This window comes from Toxotes jaculatrix, chromosome 1 (assembly GCF_017976425.1).
Source record: "Toxotes jaculatrix isolate fToxJac2 chromosome 1, fToxJac2.pri, whole genome shotgun sequence".
Classification (NCBI taxonomy): Eukaryota; Metazoa; Chordata; class Actinopteri; family Toxotidae; genus Toxotes; species Toxotes jaculatrix.
Window position 1 is genome coordinate 32,320,291 of NC_054394.1, and position 16,860 is coordinate 32,337,150.

Below are 16,860 nucleotides of genomic sequence, written 5' to 3' on the forward strand. Positions count from 1 at the left end.
CACGTCCAACACAAAATAAAAGACCTGTGTGTCTTTACACTCTGAGACACTCTGAGACTCCTTGAGCCAAAACCACAACAAGTCCATGGATTATCGGCTCTGCTACCACGACTACAAGCGTGTGATCGCGTGTGATGCTGCCACATGACAACACGCAGACTCAAGACCATGATGTTTGACGGACAGACGCCGTGATTAGCTGCATTCAGCCATTTTTTCCTGAAGAATCACTCAGTGATTAGTTTTCTTTTTATTTCTGCATCTGTCTGCGTCCTGTCCACTTGTCTGCGTCCTGTCCACCTGTCTGCGTCCTGTCCACTTGTCTGCGTCCTGTCCACCTGTCTGCATATGTTTACGTCCTCATATCAGTCATGTTCTGGGCTCTGATCCATTGATTGTCTGCAGCCCTGGTCTCAGCGTCTGATTGGCTGGCAGGTCAAACGGCAGCAGTGACGGGACAGCTCGTCCAGGTCCAACCAGCAGGGGAGAAGACGAGCTGTGGACTGAAGAGTCGGCCTCTCTGCTGGGTCCGAGCGTCACATGGTTCCTCTTAACAGCTTTCAGCACTGTGGTGAGGGCGGAGCAGTGTTGGCTTCACACTCTGGACGCTCCTTCCCACGGAGGAATGTGTGTTCACGAGCCAGACGGGTCACACAAAAGGTCTGTCGTTTGAAAAAATCTCTGAGATCTGTAAAGACCTTGACACGATGTGGTCTCCTCCAGAGCCGGGTGTTTGGGATGGACGTCAGATCAGTCCAGAGAGGTGGAGCTGTTAGAGCGTTTCTTCTCCTTTGATGGGGCTGTGCTAACAGCGTCCTCCTGCTCTCTGTCTCTGTGCTAAGCTAAGCTAAACACGTCCTCTCTCTGTCCTGGACACAGACAGAAAAGTGATCTGAAACATGTGACTCTGGAGGAGACAGAGAACCAGAGGATTTTACTAGATGACGCTAGATACTTTGAATGTGCTCACACAGACACACACACACACACACACACACACACACACACACACACACACACACACACACACACACACACACACACACACACCTTTACCCCCGGTTGTGTCAGGATGTTTTCAGTTTCATCTCAGACTCATTTTCTAAATTTCACCTGTTTCTGAAACGAATGTTCCCAAGATTCATCTGTCACTTCAGCCCCATGGGCCCGTGGGCCCGTGGCACCGTGGGCCCGTGGCACCGTGGCCCTGTGGCCCTGTGGCACCGTGGCACCGTGGGCCCGTGGCACCGTGGGCCCGTGGCACCGTGGCCCTGTGGCACCGTGGCACCGTGGCACCGTGGGCCCGTGGCACCGTGGCCCCGTGGCACCGTGGGCCCGTGGCACCGTGGGCCCGTGGGCCCGTGGGCCCGTGGCACCGTGGCCCCGTGGCCCCGTGGCACTGTGGCACCGTGGGCCCGTGGCCCCATGTCCTCCTCCTTTCGTTCAGAAGCAGGAAAAGCTCGACACAGTCAGCAGTGATGGAGTGTGGAGGAGAGTGAGAGAGAAGAGGAAGAGCTCGACGGTTTGGTCTCTCACTCGGTGTGTGTGTGGTTCCTGTGTGAAATCTATGCATCTGCATGTTTCTAAACCAAACTCTGTAACAACTGATGATCCCGTTTCATGGCCAGAAAATCTACGATCCTTTGACCCTGCTGATGAAGTTCAGTTGTTGATCTGGATCAGTTCTCCGCTCTGAGGTCATTTCACTGAGTTTGGCCTTCTGTTACCTAAAAGCACTTTTTATCTCAAACACATGTTTTCTTTTCTGTTTTCAGCACAAACTGACCATAAATCTTTTTTTCTTTTCACTTGTCTTTTGCACACAGCTTCATTTCTGATGGAGGCTTTTGATTTTTGTGTTGCTGCTGTTTAGTGTTCTGGTGTCAGCTGTTAAACTCTGCTGGACGCTGGACATTCACGTCCTCCTGCACTTTGGTTGAATAAAGAAAGAACAAACTACATTTCTGCTTGAAGCTGATGGGCCTCGGGTTCATGCTGCTCACCTTTTCATTCTTCTAACCACAGCTGGAGGCTGAACACGCGGTGACCGCGGAACGTTCTTCACCAGTTACATAAAAACAGAACTGTACTTTTATTAGGTCAGTACATATGAATGTACCCACTGTGCAGAAGAGCAGATAAAGTATAATAAACAGACGACACACACACACACACACACACAGTTACATAATGAACAGATGAAGCAGGTTTCCTTTCTCTCCTTCAGACCTTCAGTGTGGACTGACCTGACGTTGGACAGAGACTGATGTCTTTCTGTGTGTTCCTGTGGACAGCTCAGAGTGGACAGACAGACACTGCGTCTCTGTCCTCACTGTGACTGAGCAGGTACAGCAGCACAGTCTGACTCTGCTCGCTGAACGTGAACCTGCAGCTTCGTCGTCTCCTCCTGTCCGACGGCTCCTCCGTGAGCAGACGCTGACAGAACATCTGGAACAGTCTGAGCTTCAGCGTGCGGCTCAGGGACACTTCAACACTGCGTGGCTCTGAGACAATGGCCATCGATGGATGAAGCATGAGGAACCATGGATGGAAGACAGTGACCGTCTGATCGGTCTGAGTTCATTTTCATCCCTAACTCAGACTTTTATGTTTCTATACACAGGATGTGAGTAAGTGATGAGCCTGAGCCACAGACTGGGCCTTTGATGCCGACCAATGAAACTCCATGAGATTTGGTTTTGACTGACAGTTCGGTGAGCGCCCCCTCTGGGCTGTGAGATCGGCCCGAAGTCATCAACACACAAATATACAATAACATGTCTGTCAGTGAAAATGAAAAATACTCAGTTATAATAATCACATTTTCAAACAGGAACCAAACAGGAAAGAAATCCTGAACATGGAACCAAGAAACACAGCAAACCAGAAACAGAATGTGATAAAACAAACTCTTTTATTATTAGAATTCAGATTTTTTGGTATTATATATATATATATATTTATTTATATATATATATTTATATATAGGCATATTTTACAATTGAGACCTTAACTTTGAAACAAACGTTGGTTTAACATCAGTTTGTAAAAAAAAAAAAAGTGCTTCCTTTTTCCTCACTGACACAAATCATTGATTTTTAAAAATCCACGACAAGCAGACCAGCAAGAGGTCAAAGGTCAGAAGGCACTCTGCGTGTGTGCGTGTGTGTGTGTGTGTGTGTGTGAGAGAGAGAGAGAGAGAGAGAGAGACAATACAACAGTGGAAAAGAGGAAGAAACGTGTTGCATAGAAACCTTTCACATTTTGTTTTTGTTTGTTTTTTCTCAAAATCAACGACACATAAATACACGTATGTAGAACGAGGCGTGTTTTCGTCTTTTCAGATCAGTACCCATGCATGTGTCAAAGACAACACTGTGCTTCATTTGACAACAAATAGTGCATAAGACAGAGCTGCTTTCCTGCCACCGTCCTCTGGAAACCACACGTCTCCCACAGAGTCAGTCCTCTGCAGAAAAACCAACGGGGTCCAGTGGGTTTGGAGACGCTGGGTTTCCAGTGGACGGTGACAGGATGAAGCAGGTACCACAGTTTCAATTCCAGTCTTTGTTTTTGAGAATGTGTTTGTATATTTCACTTTGGCTTTAAATGACCAGACTCTGGGCTGAGCGATAACTCAGCGATCATCATTCATACAGACGAAGAACTTGCATCTCCACAACATCAGCTTTTAGGAACCTAAGAGAGAAGAGCCACCTCGCTTTTGAGCAGGAAGATGAAGCATTTTTTTATGTCATAGTGCAAAGGTCTGCAAGGTCCCAAATGCTTTTACTCCAACTGGTTTGGAAGCACGAAAAACACAAACTTCAAAGTGGATTTACAAGGTTTTCAGCTGACACGATGGGTGTGGAGATGTTACAGTCGTTCACAGTCGTCATGTCTCCGTGAATAAAAAGCTGCAGCTAAGATATTTGACTTTTTTTTATTTTTGAGAGGATTTTTCTGTCTCTTGAGTTTGACTTTCTGTCCTCTGAGCACTGGTGGACAGACAACGCTGTGCTATCGCCCGCCCATACCATCAGACAGACCTCGTACCAGAGCGGGCCAACAGCCCTGCACCTCATTCGTGTGGAGAGACATAAGACTGAGCAGGCGTCCATGCATTACTGTCTCTGCAGAAAGAAAATAACATACATACATACACATACACTTTAGCCTATATAAAAGCAGTGTGCACTTTGCATTTCATAACTCTATAAAGACAAATTCTAGTTTATCAGGAGAGGATATGGAGATGGTAACTTGTATAAAACAAACAAAAATAATTAAGGAAAAACATGCACAACAGGCTGATCTGGGATCATCGCCACCATGCCCTACCTTAGCTGCTCTGATATGTGAGTTAAGTGTGACACGGCACACAGTCTGTACGGAAATAAGGCACAAAAACAACCAGTCCTCTGTCGTGTGGATCTGCAGGGGAACGAGCTTATTGGCTTTTGCACAAAAGTTTAAAAAGGCACATGAACACAGCAAAAGATGGAGTCTGAACGAGCCATTCAGTCTTTTACTGAGCGAACACCACTCTCATTTTCTCAGAACAAGTGAAGAGTAATCAGCCGATGAGATGGAGGTGAGAAGATTTCACCTGCAGCCAATAAAACAAGAGAGTTTTCTAAAGTCAGGTGTCATTTTCTGTCCTGTTTTATGATCTGACACCAGAGAAACTGCTCTGAGAGCAAGTTCTTTTATTTATTTATTTAATTTTATGTTCTTATTTTTTTTAAGACCAAACTTTTGAAGGTTGAGCAGCTGACTGGAGTTTTAGGACTCAGAAAAGACAGGATGCTTCGTTTAAACAGGTTTTTTTGCAGTGAACACCTCAGCTGCCTCAGTCTCCTCACAGCTCTCAGTCCGTCCATACACATGAAGAGCTGCAGAACCATTTGTGTGTATAAATCCATACCAGTCCACCTCCAGTCTCTCAGCTGCCCATGGGTTTGAAGGATCCGTCCGGCAGCTGTCTGAAGATGCCCCGTAACGTGTCCAGCTCCCGGGTCAGATGCTCCACTCTCCGCCTCAGTCTCTCGTTGTCGGCGGTCAGCTCCACAACCTTCTGCTGCGTCTCCATGTTGCGCATCTTGGCCTTGTCCCTGCTCTTGCGCACGGCCACGTTGTTGCGCTCGCGCCTCAGCCGGTACTCCGGGCTGCTCTTGTCGACGTGTTTCTTGGGTTTCCCGCCTCCCCGCTGCTCCAGCAGCTTCAGGCCGCCCTGCTGCGGGTGCTGGTGCGGGTGTTGGTGGTGGTGCTGGTGTGGGCTGGGCACCGGGGTAGGCGGAGGAGTAGGGTGGCCCGGCTGGAGGTGCATGGTGGTCTGCGCGCAGTGCGCAATCTGATACTGGAGGTGCGGCATCTGCAGCTGCTGCTGCTGGGAATGCTGGGAGTACTGCTGTGGGTGCGGGTGCGGGTGGTGGGAGGTGGGGGGCATGCCCGGGTTCAGGTCCTCGTCGTCACGGGGCTCCTGCTTGATGGCCACCGGTCGGATGCGCGGCGGGTTGTGCTCGTAGAGCGGCTCCAGCTTGGACTCCATGTAGTTGGACATGTAGAGCTGCTGGGGCCCCGGGCCGCACGGCATAGAGTCATATTCTCCGTTCATGATCTTGAGCTTGTCCTGCCGGGAGCTGTGGTGGAACAGGTCGGCCAAGAAGTCGTCGTTGAAAGCCGACGGGTCGATGTAGGCGCTCAGGTCGATGGAGGTCTCGTTGTCTCCGATCTCACCGCCGAGGTCTGCCGGGTCTCTGTAGCCGGAGGGGGGCTGCTGGCCGTGGTTGAGGCTGCTCATCAGGGGTCGGGGTGCGACCTCGTACAAGTTAGAGAGCTCCATGGAGAATCTAAACCCGGGCAGGCATGGTGAGGAGCTCCGGGAATCCAGTTTGGAGAAAGTCGGGTCCTCAGGTGAGAGGGGGGCTATAAACCTGCAGACATGCACTGAACGGTGCACTGAAGCTCGGACAGACTGTCACAGGTTTGATCTCTGTTCCGGGGCAGAGGAAAGCGGTCTGAAGCAGCAGGGTGTCGGTCTGATTCCTTCTGCTCAGTAAACTCTGAGCTGTCAAACTGTGGTTATATAGCACGAGGGAGTGGGCGGGCGCACACACACACACACACAGACACACACACACACACACAGAGAGAGAGAGAGAGAGAGAGAGAGAGAGAGAGAGAGACTCCCAGGATTTAACCCACTGTCACTGCACAAAAACGTTTCGGAGGAAAAGGGGAATAAAACGCTAATTATTCCCCGCGTTCAGCCCCTTACTACGAACTCCGTTTGGAAATGGTTTTGACAAAACTAATTTCACTATTATTATTATATGGGACTTAATACTCAGGAGTTAATCCCAGAACCCGATGGAACAGGAGCCACTCTACAATTCGGCTAAAACCAAATTCATAAAACTTTGCTTTTCTCTTGTTCAACACCAAATTTCAGTTTGTATGCTGTAAGATTATTTCTTCCACATGAGCCGCGCTGGGCTTCAGTGAGCACTGTGACATGAAGTTATGCGACACAAAGAAACGCTGTTGAGTAAATTATATTGTGTGATACTCAGTACTAATTGTACTGTAACAGATGTTTCTCTCCATCTGCAGGAAAGGCGACATTAAACAGAGAGATTTCCGAACGGAGTTTGGTATTATCCCTGTAACAGCCACAGGAGAGAGGCATCGGTCAGAGTCGGGAATTATCCATGACGCCCATGTCATTAAATTTATGATCCCTCTTCTGAACTCATGAAGCACTAAGAAAAGTGAACTCTGGCAGCTTTGGTCGGTTCATACAGTACCGACACTGCGCGGATGAGATGTGCAGGATGTGTGCACAGCCGCCGCAGATCATGTGCTCATTCATTCCTATCTGTGCTGTGAAGAGTGTGGAACCCCACAGGCACAGGCCTGCACCCCGTTAACTCTCTAAATATCTGACTGAGACCAAATGAATATGGACAGGACGGACTGAAGATCAGCACCGATCACTGTTTCTGATTTTATGACACAGTTTCAGTCTTTGTGAACTGATATATCACATTTTTAAAATAACACTTAGAAAAGCAGCAGCTTTCCTCTGATTTAACAAATGAACAAGTCTCCCCATCATTACCCACACACACACACACACGGAGCCGGGGTCCCTGCAGGGGTAACAGGGGTAAGAAGGTTCATTTCAGGGCTGTTCGGTGAGAGTAAAGCTGCAGAGAGACTGAGGAGAGCCTGAACCATCGGACTGGAGCGCCCCCTGTCGACTCCCTCAGAGACAGCCTGTGTTCTGTGGAACACTGTATACGTTTTAATCCATGTTTAGAATTTATTTCCCTTCGTTGCTGTAAGACAATGGTAATCAGCTGTTTTCTGTTTTCATTTTACCATCACCAAAAAAACTGATTTAAGACACTTCATGTAATTCATCACTCGTTGCTGTTTTCAGAAGTGTAGTTTGCTCCACCAGAGCTCAGTGAGGATGTGACAGGGATCCTTTGGAAGCTTGTAGGGTTTATTTCACAAGTTTCATTTGGACATGAGAGACCGGGTTGGGGAATCTGTGGACCAATGTCCGTGAATTTTAAAACTTAATATTGACTGACACTTTGTACCACACTTTAAAACTCATCTGCTCTCAGCTGGAAAACAGCTGAAAAAGAAATGTACAGTGGTGAAATGGCTCTGAGGACATTTCCAGGGGTCCTTAAAGAAATTCAAGAGATCCCTGAAAATGTTCCAGTGGTCCTTGAGAAAATTTGAGGGGTCACAGGAGACGATCCATCCATCTCTCTAGGAGCTTTGAGGCATCCTTAATTAGATTCTAAGTCCTTGAGCCTTGAGTTCAAGGGGTGCTTGAGGAGTTTACAGTGATCGTTGGTGGACCTTGGGGACGCTCTTGGGATCCTTAAGGAGGTTCCATTCATCTTGGGTTGTAGGGGTCCTTCGGGAGCAGCGTTGGGCTCCTGTCATTATATTACAGTTCCATTACACCCTGCGTCCTGTCCCCTCAAACTTCAGACTGAACGTCCGGGTGATCTCCGGTCAGCTCAGCTAAGGCGTCAAACCATTTTTTACCTGCCTGTGAGGCTGCTATTTTCCCGAAGATGCTGTGGCAACAAACATGGAGTCAGGACACACAAAGGATGCAGAGGAGGAACGAAGCTACGGGTCCAGACATCAGAGGCTGATGAAGAGTAGATCAGAAGAAATTCTCCCTTCTGTCATCACGGTAACATGAGATCACTGGACAGCACGCAGGACGAGCTACTGGCATTACTGGAGTTTCAGCAGCTCCATAAGGAGGTTCTTGAAATCCACAAAGAAATTGAAAGGATCTGTGAGAATGTTCAACGGATCCGCAAGGAGGTTGTGTTGAGCGGGATTATTTAGGAAACCTATAAATCACAGAGTTGGTTCATGGTTCAGTTTAAGATGTTATATGTATCCTTGAGAAGGATCAAGAGCTCTTGGGAAACCTCTGAGGGTCCTTAAAGGTATTCCAGGTAACAATAAGATAGTTCAAGGGACTTTCACAGATCTTGGCTTAAAAGATCATTGAGAATGTTCCAGGGTTCACTTATGTGATTCAAAACAATGCGAACAAAAATGCAGAATCAACTCACAGCTGATGAAAAGTGAAAATATGTTAGAATGTGCAACAGCTCAGAACAAAATCCTCAGAAAAACATTTTGTTTTGTGACGTTTTACAGTGAAATTAAAGTCAGAGTCTGATTTTAGACTCTCTGCGCTTGACACGCACCATTAGTCAGACAGACACGCACCATTTCCTGCAAAGAATCAAATCAGAGCACAGAAAACTGCTGTGGCTCCTTCAGTACATACTGTACTCCACAGTGTTAGCAGAGTGAGTTTGACTTGGCACACGAGAGCAGATGACTCAGGCAGGGTGTGTCGGACATGTTGACCTTTAACCTCTCTGACTGGCTGTCCAGTATTTACCAAACTGATCACACAGCAGCGTGTTGATTCTTCACTCAGGCTCCTTTCATTCTGCATATTTGTCCAGTATTTAAACAATAATATGGTAATAAAGTAATAAAGTAATATAGAAACACACTGATGAAGGCAGTGACTTGTTTCTGACACGTTTCACACGCAGATGATGAGGAGTCCCACTCCACCTGTGACCACGGTTCTTTCTTCTGTGTCTCTGGAACTTTGGTCATTGGTCACATGTGTTACAAACAGGGAGGTGTGGTTTGACACATCCAGTTGCATTATGGGAAATGTAGGATCCAGTGTTTTTGGATCCATACTAGAGACTAAAGTGGGCTGCATGCTTCTTGCGTCAGGCTCTGCAAACACCCATGTTCCAGCAAACCACGGAGGACTCGCCCTCTCCAAACCTGAAACATCGAGTCCCAGCTCAGTCCCAGCTCAGTCATGCTCCTGTAACTCTGAGCTACTCTTCATGGAGAACTGAGTGAATAAAATGTGATTACCTGGTGTAAAAGTTCATTATTAGTAATAAAGTAAAAGAAATTCCCTTTCACATTTTGCTTCAGATATTTCCAGGAAAACAAACACGGGACAGGTTTAGACTCAGCACTGAATATTTCTGTGGACTAGAAAAAGAAGCGATTTCCATTTTTTTCAGCTCAACACTTTATTTATACCAAAATATTCTGGGTGGAAAGACTGAGCAAAGATCCCGTCACAAGAGGAAGACTTTTTATTTGTTTTGAAGGCAACGAGATGGACGAGTATTCTGCTTTCTTTCACACAAGAAAAAATCTACACCAAAGAAAACGATGGATATTTTTGTCAAGTGTATTTTTGAAAACGAAGCTCAAATGGCAGAAAAATTACTCCATCACAACAAAACATGAAAACCAAGCAGGGCCGTGATACCTGCCCAGCTCCCCGAGGAGCTGTGTTCCTCTGAAGGTGAATGTTTCCACACAGAAACCTGAGAGGGACAGAGCAGGAATGATGAAAACATTATGATGAAAACAAGCACCAACAGGAAGTCAGTTCCTTTAAAGTACTTTTATGTTTTGACGTGTTTAATGGACGAACTGCTGTCAGTAAAACACTCACACAGCTGTTAGAACATCAGCATCATATTAAATTAGCACGTTGATTCGCCTATTATTTAATTAGTAGTAATAATACAGTTTAATAATACTATTAAACTAAGCATCTTTTTAAATTTGAAACGATCTCAGTAGTAAAGCCACTGTTTTTACTTGTTCGTGATTTGTGTGAGTTTTACTGTAACTGTCCTTTAAGCTGTTTGTCTCTAAAATAAACAACATGGCGGCGCGTTATTGTCGTTTAACTGTAGCAGAGATATAAACAGGTGTGATTCGCAGCTTCGCTCTGATCAGGTCTCGTCATTCAGAGGTGAAGTCACGCATGTATGAACTCATTTGGCCAACCTCACATTACATAAACAAAACCAACGGCCCTCTCCTATTGGTCGGGTGAGATGTCAATAACACGGTGCATTGCATCACTCTGCCGCATACTCACCTGTGATTGGCAAACCGCTGGATTCGCTGCCTCCTACTCGCCTCTGATTGGCTGAACCCGGACATTGCCGTACATGGTAAAAGAGATTTCGCAATCCGCTCCTCTCCATGTTCCAAACAAAAACACTCAGAGCTCAGACAGACGGAATTAAACTCCAACTTTCTACCTTAACTTTTCCTGCTTTGACGGATGGTCGACTCCACCGCCACCCTGTGAAGGTAAACTGGGTTTTAAACACTTCGGGATCCCGAAAGGAGAGCTAACGTTGAGGTTAGGGCTGTTTAGCACCAGAAGCTAACTAGCTGGCTAGCTGCCCGGCTGAACGGGTTTGTTAGAACAAAGTGAAATTGTAGTTTCGTTCGTGTTTAAAGCCAAATTAGACTCACGTCCGCCTCTTCATCCAGAGAGCGGAGGCATAACGTTAAGACTCAGTCCAGGGAATCATCTGTTGGCTGCTTCGAGCGAACAAAAAGTTGTTAAAAGTGCTCGCGAATTCAAAATTCAGGGACGTGTTTCGGCTCGTCGGCCGTGTCTGGGTGTTTGTCGTGTTTTTACTTTCGTCAAACCGCATTAAAGTCACCGAAAGACTGAGGTTTGTGCTTAGCCCCGCATGACTCCGGAGTTCCCCTCTTTCGGCACAAAGAGAGCCGACGATGATGCAACAGCAGGCAACAGCCGGAGCTGGTTTCACCCGGAGAGCTTTTCCCTGCGCACAGCTGACTGGCTGCATGGCAACGCGCCGACCAATCGGAGCGGCGCTGCTAATTGGCCGTGCGGAACAAAAATCCCACCAATTATCGCGTCATGTGTCCGCTGCTGCTCTCAGGGACCGGTGGGTGTTTGGAGGGGGGCGGGACTTCAGCCTCCTGACTGATGGATTGAGGTCAGCTGAGAATCTGCAGATCAGACTGCAGATGCTCAACACACGGTTTTATTGGTTCCTTCCCAGGTTCTGAGACAGACAGAGATGGGGGGTTAAAAATACCTGAACAGGTTGGAGCTGCAGTGATTAGGTAATTAATCTGTCAGTTGATCAACAGAAAAAAAACCAGTCCAGACGTACAGACACGTCTGATGTGTGAGGATTCGATGTGATCTGGTCTGTTTGTCAGTCACGGTCTCTGGGGACTGAGACAGTTTACAGACCAAGTGATGGATCAGTCAGTTAAGAATATAATCAGCAGATTCACCGATGACAAAGTGATTGAGTTGCAGCCCTGAATATTTCATGATCACAGTTTACTGTAGAGACCCGTAGACTCCGTGGGCTCCACTGTGGGATGCTGGGAGAGTCCATCACGTTACATGGACCTGGGTTGCTGTTTTCCTGTGATCTTCAAGTCACCCAGGACAGGTAAAGGTAGTTACCTGGGACCAAATGTCGATTTTAGGGAGTAAAAATTCTGATATCAGCTGATGTTCTGTGTTCCTCAGCTGTGATGTGTGCTCTGTGCCGTGCTGCAGACGGCGCCCAGCTCAGGAGGAAGTCGGGTGACGCTGAAAGAGCGACATAATCCACACAGGGAGGAGGTCAGGCGCCAGTGATCATTGTTTGTTTTGACCATGGTGGCTCCACCTCCTGTGTGTTTATTATCGTAACCATGGCGACAGAGGTCCTCTACCCTTAATGATGTCCTTATTTTGATCCAAACTAAACCCAACCAAACTGTGACTGTCCCATAAGCTTGACTGTTTGTAATAATGTCACGTCACATATCCTCTGTCCAGTACTGAGAAAACTCTTATTTCCATGATTTCTGCTGATTGTTGCTGGTTTCTGGAGCCACTGTTTGGTGCGACCGTCACTAGAAACAACAGAACATTATGCGCCTGTACAGCTGTGATGTGTCAGACTGAAACCTGTCCCCTCTGTCCCCTCTGTCCTCCAGGCTCTGTTCAGGTGAAGCATCTCATCTTCTTCTTGCTGTTACTGTTTCATCTCTACACCTGAGGAGACTCCGGTCAGAGATCAGCACCTTGCAGGCAGCACATCCAAATGAGCCGGCCGTCTCAGCCGAAACTAACCGCATCTGACCACAACGGCGTGAGCGTCATCCAGAGCCAGGCCCACGCCTCCTCCTCCTCGTCTCTGCCGGCAGCTGTAGCCGGACTGCAGCAGGTCCCCCAGCTTGTCCCCGCCAACCCTTCAGCCGGAGGCGGCAAAGCCCTCCCCCCCAGCAAGATGAAGAAACCTCCAGCAGACAAGGACAGCGAGGAGTACCGCCAGCGCCGCGAACGCAACAACCTAGCGGTGAAGAAGAGCCGCATGCGCAGCAAGCAGAAGGCGATGGACACGCAGCAGCGCGTCAACGAGCTGAAGGAGGAGAACGAGCGGCTGGAGGCCAAAATCAAACTGCTGAGCAAAGAGCTGAGCGTGCTCAAAGACCTCTTCCTGGAGCACGCCCACAACCTGGCCGACAACGTGCAGCCGCCGGCGGGGGCAGAGGGCTCCAGCCCCGCCCCCAACAACACCTCCACCAATGGGCAGTGAGGGTGGCGGGGGCACATGGACGTTTGGTATCTGCAGCTTTTCTGGAAACTTTGGAAACGTGACCTCACATCTTCTTCACTGCTTCTCTTTGGTTTATTATTTTATCTTATTTAAGCCAGTGCCAGCACCACACATCCACCAGAGTGTCCACCAGAACGTCCACTAGAATGTCCACCAGAATGTCCACCAAGGAAAACTCCACAGGAAACATGCAGTTATATAAATATGGGATAGTTGAGTGTTTTATTTATAAAATCCAGTCAAATTTGAACGGAAAGACTTTTAAAGTGAAAACCAGTTCCAGTTCCTGTTAATTGGATGATAACTTGTAAATTTGGTCTCATTCAGACTCTGTCCCGGAAAAGTCTCTGGACTGTGACAGAAGGTGACCCTGATCCACCAGAACAAACCGATTCATGTGAGAAAGCAAACAGACTGAAAGGTCGGGATGTGTCGATGATCCATCGATCGATTAGAGAAATGTGAGGAGACACGAACTCCTACAAACTGAATTCACCTGCAGTGAATCAGGCAAAGTGGACCAGCAGGAAGCAGATCACGTGTCCTGTGCTTCCTCTTCCTGTGGGCTGGTTTTAAACCTGCTTAATCCGGGTTCTGACTGGCTGGACGTGGACTGACTCTCTGCGCTTCCTCGGCTACAGGATGAAGATGTAAATTCGTAAATTCCCTTTTTTAGGATGTGTATTTTCTTCTGTCGTTCTACAAAGAGGATTTTTGTTGTACTTTGATTCACTACATGTTGATGTTTAAGGACATTTCTGGTTTTTACTTCACTCTCTCAGTTTACTCCCTTAGCTTTCACTTCACACACGACGGGTTTGAGCCGTCAGTCAGAGACAAATAAAAAAGTTAAAGGAGCCTCTGTTTTCCAGCCTGGGTCACCCTGTCATCACTGAGGCTCATACACCTGCAGGTGAACTCACCTGTCATTGAACACGAGCGGTCCAGGAGGGAACGTGAGCCTTAAACAGGAGCCCTGTCCTGGAAAACCTGGAACACTGAACTCCATCTCTGAAACAGAGCAGAACATTCACCGGAGACACAGGACATGAGGACATGTATGTGGACAAAAAAAAAAGATACTGTTGTCATGGTTATTTTTAACGAACATCATCTCAGAGTCTTATTCCCCGTCTGTTAGTGAGACCTGCTCCAACCTGCTGGGTCTCTGATATGTTTCTGATGTTTGAGCCTCCGTCAGCGTTGCATGTTTCCTTTGACACCGTCTGAGGAGTCCTGACGTCATATCCCTGAAACCTGGGCTGAGGGGTCACACATCGCCCTGCTGAGGGCTGAGTCACTGAAAAGGTCCTGGAAAAAGATTCTGATAAAAAAGCAAGAACCCTGGTACAGCAGGTCTCTCCAGGAAAGCCCCTCTGAGCAGCTCGGCCCAGCTCGGCCTGCAGGAGCTGTGCAGTGTAACTGTTCATCTGCTGATCAATAACTGATCGGTTATCTGATTAACAGATGAATCATTGTTCTGTTTAGTTGGACCATCAGTCTGAAACCCAAAGCTCAGAGCTCTGGTTTCACGTCACCGTGTTAAAGAGCCGAGTTTCCAGGCTGTTGAGTGTCTGTGGACATGTCCCAGGAACACTGGTGTCTCTGTGGACATGTCCCAGAGACACCAGGTGTTCACCTTTACCTCTCACACAGTTTCCTCGGTCTGAGGTCTGAAGTCCTCGTTACGCCGTCTCAGCAGAGACGCTGGAACCAGATGACGTTGGCCACAAAAATGCCGATCAGACCCAGGCTGTGTTTAAAAATAGAGATCTGCTGGGGTAATCCTTCACACCCCGCCCGGCCCTCCGCCCCTCACCTCCACCTGGCAGGGACTCCCGGTCCAGACAGGTGTGTGTCTGTGTGTTCAGTGTGTGTTTGTGGTGCTGGGCGGACCCAGACACTTCAGACGAGCCGCAGCTTAAATTAAATTGAGTTTGAACCTGGGCCGGGTCGTTAGCCATCTGCTAATGAGGTCTGAGCAGATCAGGACAGGCCCCGCCGCGGCCCTGCCCCGTCAGCACGCCGTGAGTGGGGTGGGGCGGGGCCGCAGCATGTTGTTGTTGTCAGACTTTATAATTATGTGAGCTTTGTGTGGGTGTGGAGTGTTTGTCTGTCAGGAGCTTCACCTCCCTGCAGGAATGTTGTTGTATGTCTGAGTCCTGCTGTTGCTCCTGAGCTGCTCAGCTCAGCGTTCCCACAGCGTTCCCACAGCGTTCCCACAACGTTCCCACAGCGTTCCCACAGCGTTCCCACAGCGTTCCCATCACAGTGCGACACTGTAAACAGCTCTGACCGGGACGTTGTGCGCTCATGTTCCTTCAGTGCAGAGCGGGGCCGTAGGCCTGGAAGGTCTAACCAGCTTTTTCAAACTGCAGCTGATCACTGTGAGGTTCAGAGGTGTCTCAGTGTCTTCAGGACATGGACACTGAGTCTTCAGTGAAACAAACACATGAGAACAGAGACCACACACCCCATCACAGGGATGTGTGTGTGTTAAACTGAAGCCTGACTCACTGACGACAGCAGTTCTGTTCTGTTCTGTTTACCGTGTTTGAACTCGTCACACACGAGACGGAACGTGAGAACGTGAGGACGTTTCCCGCTCGCTGGGTGAGCCTCGCCGAGCGCAGCCTTCATCTTTTTCACTTTTCTAGGGTTTGTTTTTCTACACTTTTCGTCCAATCAGCAGCATGTTTATAGAGACGTCTTTGCATGAGGGGGGAGGAGCGTGTGTCTCAGCTCCTGACTCGGAGTGGGTGCGGAGGCAGATGTGATTGTGTCGTGCTGTTTTCTGTGAAATGACGCGTCGGGATGTGTGTCGCCCGTAGCTTTGGCCTGAATGTTGCTGGGCAGCATTTCTCTGTCACTGTCTCTCAGCTTTTTTATATCACAGGATTCTGGGGTAACGTGCATTGTAAATTAAAATTGAGTATAAAAGTTGAAGCGTGTGTTTTGATTTTGATTTCCAAAGTGTGGAGTGTTGGATCTGCAGACGTCAAATCCAACACAGCTTGTTTGTCACTGGCTGTTCTAGCATGTAAATCCATCCCATAATAACCCAACAATAAAATACCAGATTAAACTGACACTGGTTAAAGTTTTAGAAAAGTCAGTCCAGTAACTAACTAGGACACAAACTGTGCAGTTATTAACCCAGTGATTTTCACCGTGTATGAATGAACTCATACTCAGTCAGAGTGAGAGTCTCTCACGTCTGATTGGCTGCGACGTTAATGATGCGAGCAGTGTGTGTCCTGATGGAGCAAAGTGCTGCTGGGACGTCCCACTGTCCCCTGACATGGTTTATCTGGACAGATCGTATCACTCCTGATGTGTAATGATTGACTTTACAGCTCGTAGGTCGATAAACTCATTTAACAAAAGGCTTCAATTAAAACAAGCCACGAAGACCAAGATTCATTTTCAAGATAAAATGAAAATAAAACTCATCAGAAACTGTTCAATTATACAAAGATCGTCCACGGTCTCCCAGGAGTGTCCTCAGGAAGAGTTTCAGGGACCCTCTGAACATCTGTGAAAATCCTCAGAGGAGGATGAGGAGGGATCGTCATGGCAACAGCTGCAGTCGACTCCATCTGAGCTGAAACAATCCGAACAAACAGGAAGTGGCCACACGGTAAACACAGAGCCACGCTACAGCAAACAGCAGCAGGAGCTCCACAGCTCGCTGCAGCCAATCAGAGGTCAGCTGCTGCCGCCGCCGCCGCCGAGCCTCCATCACCCAGAGGGACAGAGAGACGAAGAGAGAGGGACAGAGAGAGAGGGGCAGAGAGGGACAGAGAGAGAGAGAGAGGGAGGGGCAGAGAGGGACAGAGAGGGAGGGACA

At 48.1% G+C, this 16,860-nt stretch overlaps 2 protein-coding genes across 2 annotated transcripts; one reads left to right on the forward strand and one right to left on the reverse strand.

Annotated features, from left to right (window-relative positions):
- Positions 1 to 2,897: 2,897 nt before the first annotated feature.
- Positions 2,898 to 6,047, reverse strand: cebpa (CCAAT enhancer binding protein alpha). The gene has a single exon (XM_041036086.1). It carries the CDS (start codon positions 5,843 to 5,845, stop codon positions 4,946 to 4,948), a length of 900 nt encoding a protein of 299 aa, XP_040892020.1. The 5' UTR covers positions 5,846 to 6,047; the 3' UTR covers positions 2,898 to 4,945.
- A 4,537-nt stretch (positions 6,048 to 10,584) lies between these two features.
- On the forward strand, positions 10,585 to 15,953 carry cebpg (CCAAT enhancer binding protein gamma). The gene is made up of 2 exons (XM_041036219.1): positions 10,585 to 10,716; positions 12,388 to 15,953. The coding sequence occupies exon 2, from the start codon at positions 12,495 to 12,497 to the stop codon at positions 12,987 to 12,989; it is 495 nt and encodes a 164-aa protein (XP_040892153.1). The 5' UTR covers positions 10,585 to 10,716; positions 12,388 to 12,494; the 3' UTR covers positions 12,990 to 15,953.
- Positions 15,954 to 16,860: the final 907 nt, after the last annotated feature.